The 14,401-nt window shown below is 38.6% G+C and overlaps 1 protein-coding gene across 9 annotated transcripts in view; it reads right to left on the bottom strand.

Moving 5' to 3' along the window:
* Window positions 1–14,401, bottom strand: part of LOC115238383 — a 122,033-nt gene that overhangs the window by 43,080 nt on the left and 64,552 nt on the right. For all 9 annotated transcript variants that reach the window (XR_003884492.1, XM_029812148.1, XM_029812155.1 and 6 more), the window contains 8 exons: window positions 12,333–12,381; window positions 9,399–9,657; window positions 7,058–7,268; window positions 4,420–5,492; window positions 3,478–3,691; window positions 3,124–3,375; window positions 2,512–2,878; window positions 1,109–1,403 (listed from right to left, as the gene is read on the bottom strand). Coding sequence is in view for 8 of the 9 variants with exons in the window: in XM_029812148.1 (XP_029668008.1) it covers window positions 1,109–1,403; window positions 2,512–2,878; window positions 3,124–3,375; window positions 3,478–3,691; window positions 4,420–5,492; window positions 7,058–7,268; window positions 9,399–9,657; window positions 12,333–12,381 (2,720 nt within the window). In the remaining variant the exon portion in view is untranslated. The remainder of the gene's footprint in view (window positions 1–1,108; window positions 1,404–2,511; window positions 2,879–3,123; window positions 3,376–3,477; window positions 3,692–4,419; window positions 5,493–7,057; window positions 7,269–9,398; window positions 9,658–12,332; window positions 12,382–14,401) is intronic.

Raw genomic sequence — 14,401 nt, 5'->3', positions numbered from 1 at the left:
TAAGTAGCGAACACGCGAGCTGGAAGGTAAATGCGATCGTAATTGCGTAGCTACGGCAAATAGTGTTAGTGAAATTCTTTGGCATGCCATGCTGACCCATATTTTCTACGATAATCTAATTACGATCGGTGTTAAATCGCAAAGGATATTAATATTCGATCATTTGGACAGTTAATAAGTTTTAAGATTGTTAATCGTTTCCCATTCACCAGTCAGCCTAGACCAACAGCAGCAGATAGAAGGAGCCCCACGGAGAAACACTTGCAGATACGAATGTTTTACTTATTTGTTTTTTAAATTTCTTCTCGTTTCATCCTTACTCCGCATTTCGTTGAACTCTTCTACGTTTCCTCGACGATTATGTATTAATATAGTAAGAAACAAAAATAAAAAGGAAAAAACATACAACTTCGATTTCACAACTTTCTGCAATTCGCGAATAATTCAGACGCCTCGCATTAATTGCGGTATTCCCACAATCGAGTAAATATTTTTTAATTTGTTGAATCATGACATCTCTACATATGTCATTGATTAAGAAATAGAAACATGCTGATAATTTATTTGCTACAAAAGAATCAATACAAAATCGACTGACATAGCGCTTGAGATATTTTAATTATACGTATAACACGAGCACCAATGACAAAAAACAAAATTCTTGACATGCGTTCTCGTGAAGAAATGCTTTACTTTCCGCGAGCAAATATGCACATAATGGATTTTTCACCGTGTTAGCAATTACATATGATTGTGTTAGAATTTGGATTATTTTTAGCTTATTAGACAATTATCTACTTTTAAAATTGATCATACATCGCAGACAGAGCGTTTTCGAGGGACTCGTAATAATGAAAACTATTTAAAGCAAAAGTTTATCGAGTTTCTTTTTTTAAAACAAAATGCAAAAGATCGATTTTATCGGAGATATTAATAATTTTTTTTTTTCAAATATATATATATTTTATTTCGGACATACATGCTCGATATAAACGTTTAAAAGAATTAATTGTCCGTGCAATTTTCAACATTTCGCGACCGGGTCCCTCGGTTACGCGGAGCGACGCAGCTACCACTTAAATGATAAGTTCAGGCGAGCTGTCCCTACCTTCGTCATCGCTGGAATAGCTGTTATATCGTGGCACGTTGACGGCAGCCCGACGGCCGTCCGAGCTCTTGCTCCTGACATGCGAACGATGCCCATCCTCCCGCCTACGAGAGTGACGACTCTCCGCCACAGCGGCCTCGTGCGCTGCCAAATCCAGCAGCGCCTGTTGCTTGTAGTAACTCGAAAGATCATTTTGTGCCCTGCCCCGATTGGCCGAACCGGATGGCTTTCGCGTCAACGGGGATTGCAGCATACGCTGCTTCCATTCCAGCAACCGCTTCATCGACTCTTCGCGCTGTAAGACGTGTATCGTAACCCTTCATTAACTATCTACGAAAATATGTAAGGTAAGTTCAGGACATTTTACATTTATAAACACCGAGCAAATTTACTTTTAAATCTTTATATATTTTATATATTTATATATTAATTTTCCAATTTTCTACATATATAAAATAAAGCTTAAAATATATATTTCAATTTACGAAACGTTAAAATATTAATTATTATTAGTAATATAATCCAAAATTATATCATTTTTGTTATCCCCTTCATGTAGAAATGTTTTTAAAATATTTTATACTGTTTTTCGAAGAATCGCAGAAGAATAGATTTGTACTGCTTGACATCAATTTTAGCAATAAACAATTGTAAAACTTACGATAATAATACAAATTTAATAAAATGGAGAAAATTATTAATATAGTTTGAGTAACGTTATGACAATAATAATGATGGAGTGAAAACGATGGTGAAAGCAAAGACACGAAGAATCGAGATGACGTAAGGTAAGCTGTAGGTATGCAACAGAGCTATCGCGTGAATCATGCTCGTCCACCAATGTTACCGACATGGTGGTCTTGTATGAGTTGATACGAGCAATGCTGATGACCTACAGGTACCTGATTCAAAGAAACAACTTGCTCCATGACTCATCCTAAATTTTCCGGGATACAAGCGAGTTTGAAATAGATGGCAACGTATTCGTATATCGCAAAACTTATTTTAATGTAACATTTATTGATTTGTATCACGAGAATGGCCAAATAAATTCGCTCATTTATAATTATTCTGCAAGATAAACTTTTTAATTTTTGTAAAAATGTAAAATTGATTTGGAAATCATTAGATTTAATTTTTATGATTATTTGCTTGTAGAGACAGAATCTTTCAATTAAACTATAAGATATGTATTGTATTTACCATACACACAATTTGACTTCACTATAAAACAAATTTAAAAAAAAAAAAACATACGGATCTGTTAAACATATCTCTTACGGATTAAAACTTAAGAATTAATATATTCAACATAATATGAAAATCATATTACAAAGTTTATATCTTGAAAGAGAAATATTCACGCGAAAATGAATGTAGAACGTTAAATTTCTTCTTCTTACCTGTTGAATCTTGCGTTCACCATCCCGCGAATCCTGCTCGGAGGACCTCTCGGCGTAGTCGTCGTCGTCGGGATCAAGCGCGGCGGGATGCCGTGTCCTTGGCAGACGCGCCGACGCCGATCTGCAAAACTGCTGCTGCTCGCTCCATCGTCTGCCACCACCTGCGTGACCGGCGTGATACGTCTGAGTGATGTGGGTTCCGTGGACACTGTGACCCGTCGTTCTCCCCCACCCGTCGTACTCGCCACGCGGTACTCTTCGAGGAATCGTGTTATCCTCACCGCCATGCGTTAGTACTTCGCGGCCATTCGCCTCGTAGCTCTTCTCGCGCAAGGATCTTCGAAATTTTGGGTCGGAGCTCATTATCCTGATAGAAATCAGAAATTGAGATATAAAAAAAAAATCGGTATATTTTTTCGTATATATCACAAAAGAATATAATTTCTTTTGTGAAATAAATTCTAATTATCTCATAAATCCTTTTCCAATTTTACAAGCAACTATATTATTTATATAAGCGATATTTTAAAATTCCTTAATTCGACAAAATATCTTAAACAGGTTCTGCATGCGGTTTAATTATGTATTCGGATAATGTACTGCGTGACTCACTCGGAATGTCTCTGCGTCAGCGACTGAGCGGGCATCGTGTGTTGCCCATGAACGTGATCTCGCTGTGTGCGTCTCAGAGCGGGGCAGGTGGAATCCGGCAATATGGATATTCTATTCTCGTCGGTCTTATCGCGGATACCCGGCAGTTTCGGCTGCATCGTAACGCGCGAGAGAGACTGATTCCACTGTTGTTGATAATGCTGGGGTGTTTGATGTAAATAAACCGCAGACTGCCGCATCTGCGCCGCGTATCTAAATACAACCGCGCGATACAATATTTGTTTCTCATAGAAGTAAATTTTTTTTGGCCTCAATATATTCGCGCAATAAAACGTAAAAGACAAATTCACGTACCTTTCTTCGGAATAGAAGTAACCGTCGTTAGTCACATCTGACGGATTCACTATATCTAGACTGGACTTAGGCCTCTGCGGACGTCTCTGCTGATCCGGCGGCCTCTCGCATTGCGCGGGTTGTTGCTGAGGTCGCCTTGCCGCTTCGTATTCTAGAAAATCTGCGCTATGCGGTCGCGGTGGCGGTTGAGTTCTCGGCTGCCTTACCATCGGCACTAAAGGGAGCAAATCATAATGTCCTTTTTATATTACCGTCGAGCTCTATCGATTACAACATTATTCAAGATCCTTTGTAACGCGGAATAAAAGAAAAGCGCGAATTTTATCACGAGAATAGCAATTCGCAAAAAGAAGATCTAGGTCGTTGTAACTTTCATTAGCGTTACGATTTTTATAATAACGCGATAATAATGTAAAATCAGTCTTAAATTCTTAGTTAATTTAAAGAATATAACTTTATAATCGTGAGCACCACTGTAAATTAATATTCAGTTGTGATAATAAAAAAATACAAAGCCCGTTGTATCATATTGCGATGGACGCACAGCAACTTTTTGAAGATTTTAGAATAAAAAACTTTAAGATCTATTCATCAAAGAGATATTGCGCAAAATATGCTGGAGATCGCCGCGCTCGCGCGGCACGGTAAGATTATCAAAGCGCCGTTATTATTATTATTTTTAATATTAGACTCGAATTCTCTTCGCACGACAATACAACGAAATATACGAAGGCAAGATTGCTCGCCAGAATAGAATTTCCGGGACGCGCATCTTAACGGTTCGATAAGAAAGCTTGCTTTGTAACATAGAGAGAAGAGAGACGTTGCTTTTAAAACATATATCCGCGTAAAATATTTTCACCTTTACCCGGTTGCGGCACTAATTACAAGCGCCTTTGTGGGCATCGCTACGAGAAGAAGGTAAAAAACAAAGAGACTCACTGTTCGACGGCGTGACGGGGGAATGCAGCAGTTGTTGAAGATGTTGTTGCTGCGCGTAAACGGGAATGGGAATTGGCGCCGGGGACGCGCCCTTCGTATAACCCACCGGACCCGCGGGTCTTTGATAGAGCGGCGGGGTTCCATAGAGTTCCTCGTAATCGCCATTGCTCCTGCTGCTGGTTCTTGGTTTCGCGCTACGACCGTACGTGTCCGGGGTTCTCCTCTCCGTCGGTTGCACGATTTGACCGTAGCCGTAATTCAGGCCCGACTTATCGGTCCGCAGACTCTGATGCTGCGACGGCTGATTCATTCGCGTGCCGTAAATCGTATTGTTCCTCTCGTAGTCGGACATCGGGCTTTTACTGGTCACCGTAACGTCCGGCGAGACCGGGCTTTTCCGATAATCCGGATCCGGCGACGGCGTCGAGTACTCGGTGGAACCGTCCGTCAATCTTCTCGGTTTTGGCGGTGCGTTCGCATAAATCGGCTGTCCGAATTTTCGAGACATAGGCTGCACCGTCTGAATGTTGCTCGCAATGGGATGCGGCAATTGTTGAGACGGCGGCTGTTGTTGTTGCGGTGATTGTTGGATCATATGCTTGTGCGGATGCGACGACTGATGAGTCGGAAGCGTACTCGAATGCGGTAAATGTTGATGCAACAATGCTTGATGCTGGTGCGAGTGGCCCGGTTGCAGTTGTTGCAAATGTCCGTACGGCTGCTGCTGCTGCTGCTGCTGCTGCGGTTGAGAGGTGCTAGGCTGACCGTATTGCTGCGGCACCCAACCGTTCATCATCGGATGACTCGAGTCGCTCGCATGATTGTTGTTGGCGGAATTGCCATTGCTATTGCTACTGCTCAAATTTGGGAAGGAGGCAGTGTTCGCGCTGTTCGGGCTAGAGTTGTTGTTCGAGGCGTGGCTAGGATCGTCGCGCGATTGAAAGCCATGGAAGCCAGAGTCGCTATCATCGGCGCTTTGATTCAAGATCGACGAGATCGACGAGACGCTAGGCCGGGCGCTTCGCTCGCCGTCCTGCGCTATCTCGATTACCACTGCAGCCTCGCCTGCGCCACTGAAAAAAAAAAAAGTAAAATTGAGAGCTATAATATTAACCTGTACTATGATACATAAGTTTTTTGCACGTCGAATTTATTAGGTGTTTAACTATTAATCAATACAGATCATCGATAATTGAATTTAATAAAGTTAAAATACAAGATATAACGTATGTTTAGCAATTTTCATATACAGTATTAATTAAAATTAACATGAATACGTATATTGAATATATATATGTATAAATGAAAAGAATTGATTTTTTAACTCTCTTTTCATCGCGCGTCCGATTCTGCGTTTAAAGTAAAATTTATCTCATGACCAGAGCTCGAGAAACTTTTTCATTTTACTAAATGCAAAAAATTAATCCTCGCCATTATTCTGCCCGCAGCGGCCGGAAGACATATATGTTAAAAATCTACGTTTTCGGCTATGTGAATCGATTTTTAGGTAGATAGATAGATAGATAGGCAAATGATGACCAAATTCATTCGCGTTCAAAACGAACGTTCATTGTACGTATCGACGTGTCGCTGACAATGCGCTAAATGAACAATGGGCTAGTTGGGGCCTCATCCACCGTCGCTATTTCGCAAGCCGAATAACTCTCGGAAAACTAACTAACGAGATTGATTAGTTACACCGCGATAACGTGCGAACGACAGATGCGCTGCATCGGTTGCGATATTTTCGCGCAAACAAACCACTCTGGTAGTTGCGACGCCCCAATTTCCTTTGTGGAATATCAAAGAGACGTTCATCGTCACTCTATTACAGAAGTAACTTTCGAGATTCCCGCTCGAATCGCCGAGTGCACTTCGAATAATGTTTAATGTCACAATGCCATCTTAAAAGATAACATCTTTTAGAAGAGCAATTAATAATATCATTGAAGAGAGGGATATTTTATTCTTCCGTAAAATAAAAGTAAACAGTAAGTTGTCGCAAATTTGCGAAAAATTTCCGGTATAAAAAAAAACATCTATGCAACGTGTACTGCAAAATTTTCATAATATTCAAACACGGAATTCATGAATTTTTGAAAAGAGCTATATTTGAGAAAACAAAGTCAGATATGAAAAACGAGACACAAAATTGAACGGTCTCTCCGTAATTTCAAAGTACAGTGCGATATCATAAAACGGAGGAGAATTACGAGCAGGAGAGTATGAAATGAGAGAACATTATCACAAAGAGGCGCCAGATGTGTAAAGGATAAAAGTGAACCAATGTAATAACGAGAGAATGCGATTATTACAATAATAGAAAAAAAAAAAACAATCAGTTCTGTATCGATTCAGCCATCACATTTTTCATCTCTCACATTCGTTAATTTATTCAACATGTGTGATGACAAAAGCGATAAAACATGCAAACTCTTTTCTCTTTACAAACCTATAATTATTAAACGTCGAAATGTACGTTTTTCAATTTAAATTGACACTTCTTTATTAGAATTCAATAAATAATTTCGCTTAATTTCTGATCGATAATAATTTATGATGATTGGTAAGCTCATAGCATACGTACAAGGTTCACGTAAATTTTTATACGAGTTAAAAATGAACATATACAACTTACGGATTAGGATCTTGTAGAAGGGTCGCCAGAGTAAGTGCGTTCACCCATTGGTTCATGCTCTCGCGATTGTCAGCTGCAAAGTGGTAAGTCCTCATGTTTGCATGTTCGGCCTTGAAGGCAAACTTCTTGTTGACTTTGTCTTCGGGTTTGCAGGCGGTAACTCTGTACGAAGGAAGTAATATCGAACCAAGCAGTTTCTCCTCCTCCGGACCTGCAAATTAATAGATTGCTACGTTACATCAGATGCTACAACGCGATGATTAGACTTTATTTTGAAAATTAAATATTCGGGGTAATAAGATTAATTTTACATAAAAATTGCACGTGCATCTACCGTCGTAATTCAGCGCGTCTTAATTTTTCGCAAGAAAAAAATAGGGTGTCACAAAAAAGATAGATACACTACTCTGCCTATCTTTTGTAACGAATAAAATTGTACGGATGTCACGTTTAATCAAACATAAAAATATTTTTAACGATATTCTGTTTTCGATCCTGACAAATTTACATCTACTATTTGATTGTACCATATCGACTGTGATTGCAACATATTCTCATACATTCTTTCTTTTCAACTCTAAAAATATTTTTTTTCAACAGTGTGTTTATATGACTAATATACTTTGGGCGTGAAAGAGACAATTTCTATATAGTTTCAAATATTGTCGAGAATAAACATTTTTACCTACATTTCTTACAGTTCGCGTTTACAATAGTATTAATTTTAAAAAACAAGAAATTTCGCCAAACGAAATACGGAATTTTGAATGTATACGAAGTTTGTATATAACCGTGAAATCTCGACAGGCAAATTGAATTCCCTTTCACGTTACGTTTTGGATAAGCTGGAATTTTAGTCTAAACGAATTCCAAGCGTTCTAGTGATAAACGCTAGAGTAACGTACAGACGCAATAAACAAATGCTTTACCAATTAGAGAACGGAATCTCAATTATCTAATCCACATAAATATTCCTTTATCGCATTTTGATAACAAAATACAAAACTTAATTGTTTATATGCGTATTTGAATAAAGTAAAATCTTTCTAATATCCTTCTAATCTTGAAAAATTTTGATTTTAATTGAAGATGCAAGAACCCAAAAAGTCTACTCTTGATGGAGAGAAAAAGCTATATTTCTTCGCGAAATATTTCTTTTACTTTACTTAAGGGAAGGAAATTAATAAGTATATAATAAAAAACGAAATATATATATATATCTTTCAAGGCGGAAGATCGATCACCAATCTCGCGAACATGTTAAACAAACTTTCTACGATATTTACGGAGCAATCGGATCGAAGAAGTTTGTTGCCAAGTATTAGTTCCAGTACTTTTGCGGACGATATTAGGATACTCGAAGAGGCTCGGCGAGCTGCTAATTAGGAGCGGTATCTATCGAATCTAATTTAACTAAAGTTCGTCAGTGTAAACGACGTGTCGAACCGCCGCGAACTTGCAACGAGAACTTCCTTCTTCTCGGATTACGTACAAGACAAACTGAAGTGCTAGACCGCGCATGTAGTGTATCCTTAACAGAGAACATTTCGCACATCTCCACTGTAATGACTGCATGCATCTATTGAATCAAAGGAGCCGGGTGTAATTAGCGCCCTGAGTCGAAATAGAAGAGCAGCGGCATCCAAGACGACCGAAAATTGGTCGTCTGTGCGATCTAAACTAGCGAGACGGAACTTGGCTGGATGTCACAGAATGGCTTCACGAAGTTGATAAATGCATCAAAATAAAAGCTCGTAAGTAGGGCAGATACAAATCGATCCGAATTGAACATTAATGTCTATGAATTTTATGTTCACATTTGGAAATAATTTTTACCGTTCAGTATACATTTTGTGAAAATTCACATATTATTTTAAAGAGAAAACCATCAATTATGTTATATGATTGTAAAGATTGAAAATTCTTCTCAATTAAGTTTAATTGCGAATAGCTAAATATTACTAAGAATTGTAATATCAGTTTGATGCAAAATAATTATTAAAAAACTTATTCGTTCCATTTATATACGCAATATGCTCAATAAGAGCTTATTTGTACCGACAATCAAATTTAATTTCCGTCGAATTAGTTGTTAATAGATATTCCGAGGGTAATTATTGTTTATACCGGTTCATAATGCCGATTGTTAATTACAAAACAAATAAGCGTTATACATTCGTCGAATCTGAATATTAAACAAGCGCTATTCCGAATAATCATGCTTATTAAAACTGGCATACATTAGCGTCGTATTCATCGTAAAAATAATGGGGAAAAAAGCGAAAAAGTTCAAAGCTAAAATGTTCAAAATAAAAACAAGATGTCAATAGCGCACACTTACCTTTGTAGTAAAAGAGACAGTATTCGGAGAGAACGAACCAACGTTTCTTCCAGAGCATGAGACCTTCCGAACCTTGCTTATGCAACCAGCCCTGAAGTGCAACGGGGGCGGAGAGGGGCCTTTTCGCAGCGGGCGAACGCAGTCCCCCTTGAGGACCGCTCCGTCTGCGCACCCCCGATATGGAAGCCGCCACTCCCGAGCCATCGTGTTTGCTACGTACCTGGACAGGTACAGCGGGCGGCGTAGCCGATTGGACAATCTGTATAATAAAAATAAAAATCGTCTTTTTACAGGAACGATCAATTATAAATCTTGCGGTAAAGTTTAATTTTAATTTAACAAATGTGCGAAACCCGTTCTTAAAAAAAGAAGAAAAAAGATCCCTTAAGATTAATGGCTTGTTATTCTTTAATCCATTTCGGAAAATTTTGTAGTTTGTAATTTACTTTATGTATTTAATTTTTGTGTAAAAACTTGAAGGGATCGTGAGTAAACGTGATATCTAATCAAATTTTCATTAAGCAAAAATTGATCCTAGGATTTGCAGAGTACCTCTGGTATATATTTATTATTAATATACAAAGTAGATATATATATATATAGATATATATAAATATAATAAGAAAAATCCATCCAGTTGATGTGACATATAGAAATATGGTTGAATATTTTATTATCAGCTTTTGCAAATGTATACGGGCGATAGGAAACGGTCGTGATTTACAGGACAGACGCCTGTCACGGCGTGTGACGTTGAGATGAAATATCAAACAGGTTTAAATATTTTTCAAGCAAGACAGATGTAATACGATATCCCCGAGAAAAGGACGTAGAGCTATAAATCTTTGGTAAAATTTGAAATCGCGTCTCGTCGCCGACACACGTGACCGAAATCTCCCGGTATCTTTTATTCGGTGCTTTCCTAAATGCAGCTGATCGAAATCCACTTTTCCGCTTGGCAACGCGTCGGGTTATCGTGAAAACTCTTGTTAGCCGACGAAAATTTCGTCGTGCCACTCGAAACGTATATTCGATGATGAAAAGCCAACGAAGAATGAATGAAACGAGAATGAGAAAAGAAGAAGACAATAGCGCGATCGCCATTTGAACGTGAAATTCATCCAATCCGTTCGATTTTTCTCTTCTTGTTATGCTACGCGTGGGAAGAAATAAAAAATGCGAGCTGACATTTGATGAGCAAAAACACTACTAAATAACTAATTACTTGATAGACGTGTATCGCAGAGGCGGGGTGGCATGCATTTTCAACGAGAAGAGCGCGCGTGCTTTTGCAAGTTCGGTCGGATTTAATCCTGGAAATAGACCCGGTGTATTATGCAGTTCGTTATCGATTTCCCTTTGTCTCTTTCTTTCATTTGCTTTAAAAATACATGCGCAAAAACCAATCCCGGTACAACAAAAGATTGACGAGGTCCGTGGAAATACTCGAAAAATTCCATCCCTGACGTAAAAATGGATAATTTACCGCACACTCTATCTTGCTTGGCCTCAATTGGTTTTCTTTTTCTTTCGCAATTTTTCGTGACATTTCGATCCCAAATGCAGTCAGCAAAATGAAAAATCATTTACACACACGACGTTCGCAAGTTTTATTTGAAATAAATATGTCGCCATTGAATTTCCGTCATTATTTTTTCTTTTTTCGTACGTTATGAAAAACCGTAAATAACAAGCAACAATAAGTTGCGAGATGATATAAATGCATTTATCGAGAGAACTGATATCGACAATCTCTATTCTGACAACGTTATACAAACTCTCCTTACTCAGACACTATTGTGTCTTCAGATGCGATATCTAGCAGATTTTACTTCCTGGAAAAGCTTTCGTCAACATGAGACTCGTACATTTTATCGAAAGGCATAAAGAAAGGTTCCGGAAAACACTTCCTTTCCGGACGCTTGCAGTTCTTTGACTCTCTCCGAAACGCCGATAACGCGACCTGTATTTTTCAAGAATATAAAGCGCCGCGAATACATCTTTGAGAAAATGCAAGCTAAAATTCGCATATAATATGCGAAGCACTGTACAGAGTACCTTTATATAAATCGCAATATAAATAAAATAGAATTATATCAAAGATGTTTGCACGCCTCCGAGGGATACATTAAATAATAACAATATGCATATATACGTCGAGGCGAAATCGTACGATCGATTCTTCCCTGAAATCTTGCAATTTTCTACTTCTAAAATATTATGCAGCTGTCGAGAAATATTAGCGCACGCTCGCTGTCTCATCCGTTTGCGCGATCGTCTGTCTCGAAATTTTCCAGCGCAAATTTTCGTCATTCCATGAAAAAGCCGGACAAAGAAGAGGAGTTGTTGAGTAATCCGTTAAATTACAAAAACCCGATAACAAAAGTGAATACGCGGTTCGATGTGATAAAAAAGACGAGACTCCAAAATTTGCCGATCCTAAGGAAAACTTGGTTTCGCGGATGAAAAAAGCGGCCGAATTTTTCAGACAAATTCTCGTTCTTTCGGTTCTCTCTCTGCCTTTTATATAGGATTTAATCGTATCGCCGATACGTATCCCTCGCCATTAGTCCCAATGAGATAATTGTCGCTAATTCGAGCGATGCGTCTAATTGGGAGCGCCGATGGTTTCGCGCTAAACTCCGCCATTCTCGTTCACAAAGGCTCGCATACCGCATGCAACTCATTAAACATTGCGGTTCCAAACAGTAGGTAATAATCGATCGACCATTATTTATGGCGATCTGAGCTACGTTATGCAATTTCCTACGACGCGACATTGCCAATTTTATAGCTTGACCTCATTACAAGATTGAGTTCTATCGGATACGTATCACGAGAAAAAATTAGTTCGGTAATTGTATACGAGATATTGAAAAATTATTGTATATCAATGATAATAAATATTTAATATATCAAGCATGTTTTATCTACCTTTTTGTTGTCCATTCCAGGTGTTGAGCTGGTCACCGGCTGGTCGAGCCTGCAACAACAACAAAAAAATACCTATTGTAACGCATGACTGTATATTACATTTATAACAACAAGTAAATCTCGTCAATCTGATATGTTATAAATATCTCGCTCGTTATTCTGTCACCGCTTTTTCATGGTATTATACTCGCTGTATTTTCTCCTAGATTTCTCCGCCATCAAAATATAATCTCCTCAATAATCTTTCGATCGTCACTTTCCGCTTCCGCAACTTGCAGACGAATCTCGACCTCGATTCTAAAACAATACCGACGGAACAAGCTATCCATCGGCGCTTTTTTGGTATGAGAGCATTGAAAATTTATTGACCATGCTGGCGCAGAGACCGTTCAATATCGCCTCGTCAAAAAAAGAAAAAAAAAATGTTCTAATATGAAAGTTTCATTCGACAAACTTCCGCAGAAGAACTGACATTCTATCTAATAGTGACCGCTATTAGAATAATGTAATTCTGAATAAAACGCGCGCATTCTTCCTTTAGAAAACTCGACGTATATTCACGAATCGCTTTTACGATAAAATTTTACGATAAATTTTTTATTTTAAGAGAGATATATTTATATCGAACTTTTATATGGCGTATATTATATTATATATGGAGCCTTTTTTTTTTTATTACAGTATAACCCTCTTTTATGAAAAAGAGAATCATATTTTTATGTTATTACCTGTTTAAAAAAATTAATGTAATTACGTGATGTGTCGCCTTTGTGTAATTTTTATACAGGAAAGATTATCTCATCCTGTTACGATACCCATTGAACAAGAATTTTTCCCTACTACTGCAGAAAGGAAAGGGTCAATACACCACGGCAGGGATGCCCTTCGGCAAAGGTAAACGGATATGCGTCAAGCACATAACGCGAGCCATCGCTTTTTATTAACCAAGGCTGCAGGTCGGAAAGCGCGATGTACAGAGTTGCGCGACATGACGTGGAGTTATTCGTTTGGAAAGTCGCTTCGGTTAGCGCGAGAGATCGATTTATCGCATCCCGAACGATTTTATTCCTGAGAGAAGCGACATGAACGGTGCGTAGACCGAACGCCGCACGTGACGAAATACACGCACGTGAACGAGATGGACGAGCACGTGTGCGCATCGGGCGACGCGCGACACAACAGAGATTCGACGGCCGTTGATCGAATGCCATTTCCATTCCGTGCACAATGTCGGTACGCCGATATTAAAACTTGCATCTTTTTATCGTCCATTTTGTGTGATTTATATGCCGTTGGCCCCCAAAATTGTACGAATTATTATGAATTGATGCCGCCGAGTGCTCGATCCAAGAGTTTTCGTTTTCGAACATCGATAATTGAAACGTCAATATGGGAACCTTCCCATCCCAACCGCCATCAGAATATAATGAGCGTTCATTTGATATCGTGCCAAGTACGGTATTCGATATTCAGTTCGATATCTATTATCTATCGTCTCAATTATTAGCCTTAAATTATGAAAAACTTTCCACATATTACAAATTCCAGAATTTTTTGTATTTTTTTCGAATAAAATGGCGCATTTCTATAGGAGTACATCTCACCAGCTTTCCAACTAATTAATTAAAAAGAAATTATAATTAAAATAAATGTTATAATTTATAAAAACAGATCGATTTGTAAATTTCTGTCGTCAAGTAGTCTTTATTTTCGCGCACTAATTGCGGAACTGGCGAATCCGATGACTACGCGAGATCGACCTAAAAATTGTCGATTCGTTTTACCAAGCCTCGAAAGCTGAAAGCGATGATGGAAATGCATCACGGTTTGCCGAAACCGCAGATTCGATTGACCGGTTCTGTTTGTCATCCGTTTCCAATTCGCTCCATCGAACGCCACCCGCTGATCTCCTTACTCGACATTAGAGTTCTAATCGCGTTTAGACGACCCTAAGATAATCGACTGTAACAGAGCGCGCGATGCGCGATATCGATGAAACGTATTAACGTCTAAATGATTAATGTCATTTACCCGGAATAGCGAGCGAAATAGCATTACAATGAAATTCT

Source organism: Formica exsecta, unplaced genomic scaffold (assembly GCF_003651465.1).
Source record: "Formica exsecta isolate Colony F162 unplaced genomic scaffold, ASM365146v1 scaffold333, whole genome shotgun sequence".
Taxonomy (NCBI): domain Eukaryota; kingdom Metazoa; phylum Arthropoda; class Insecta; order Hymenoptera; family Formicidae; genus Formica; species Formica exsecta.
The sequence above is the reverse complement of the archived record's forward strand: the minus strand, read 5'-3'. Positions and strand labels throughout refer to the sequence as shown.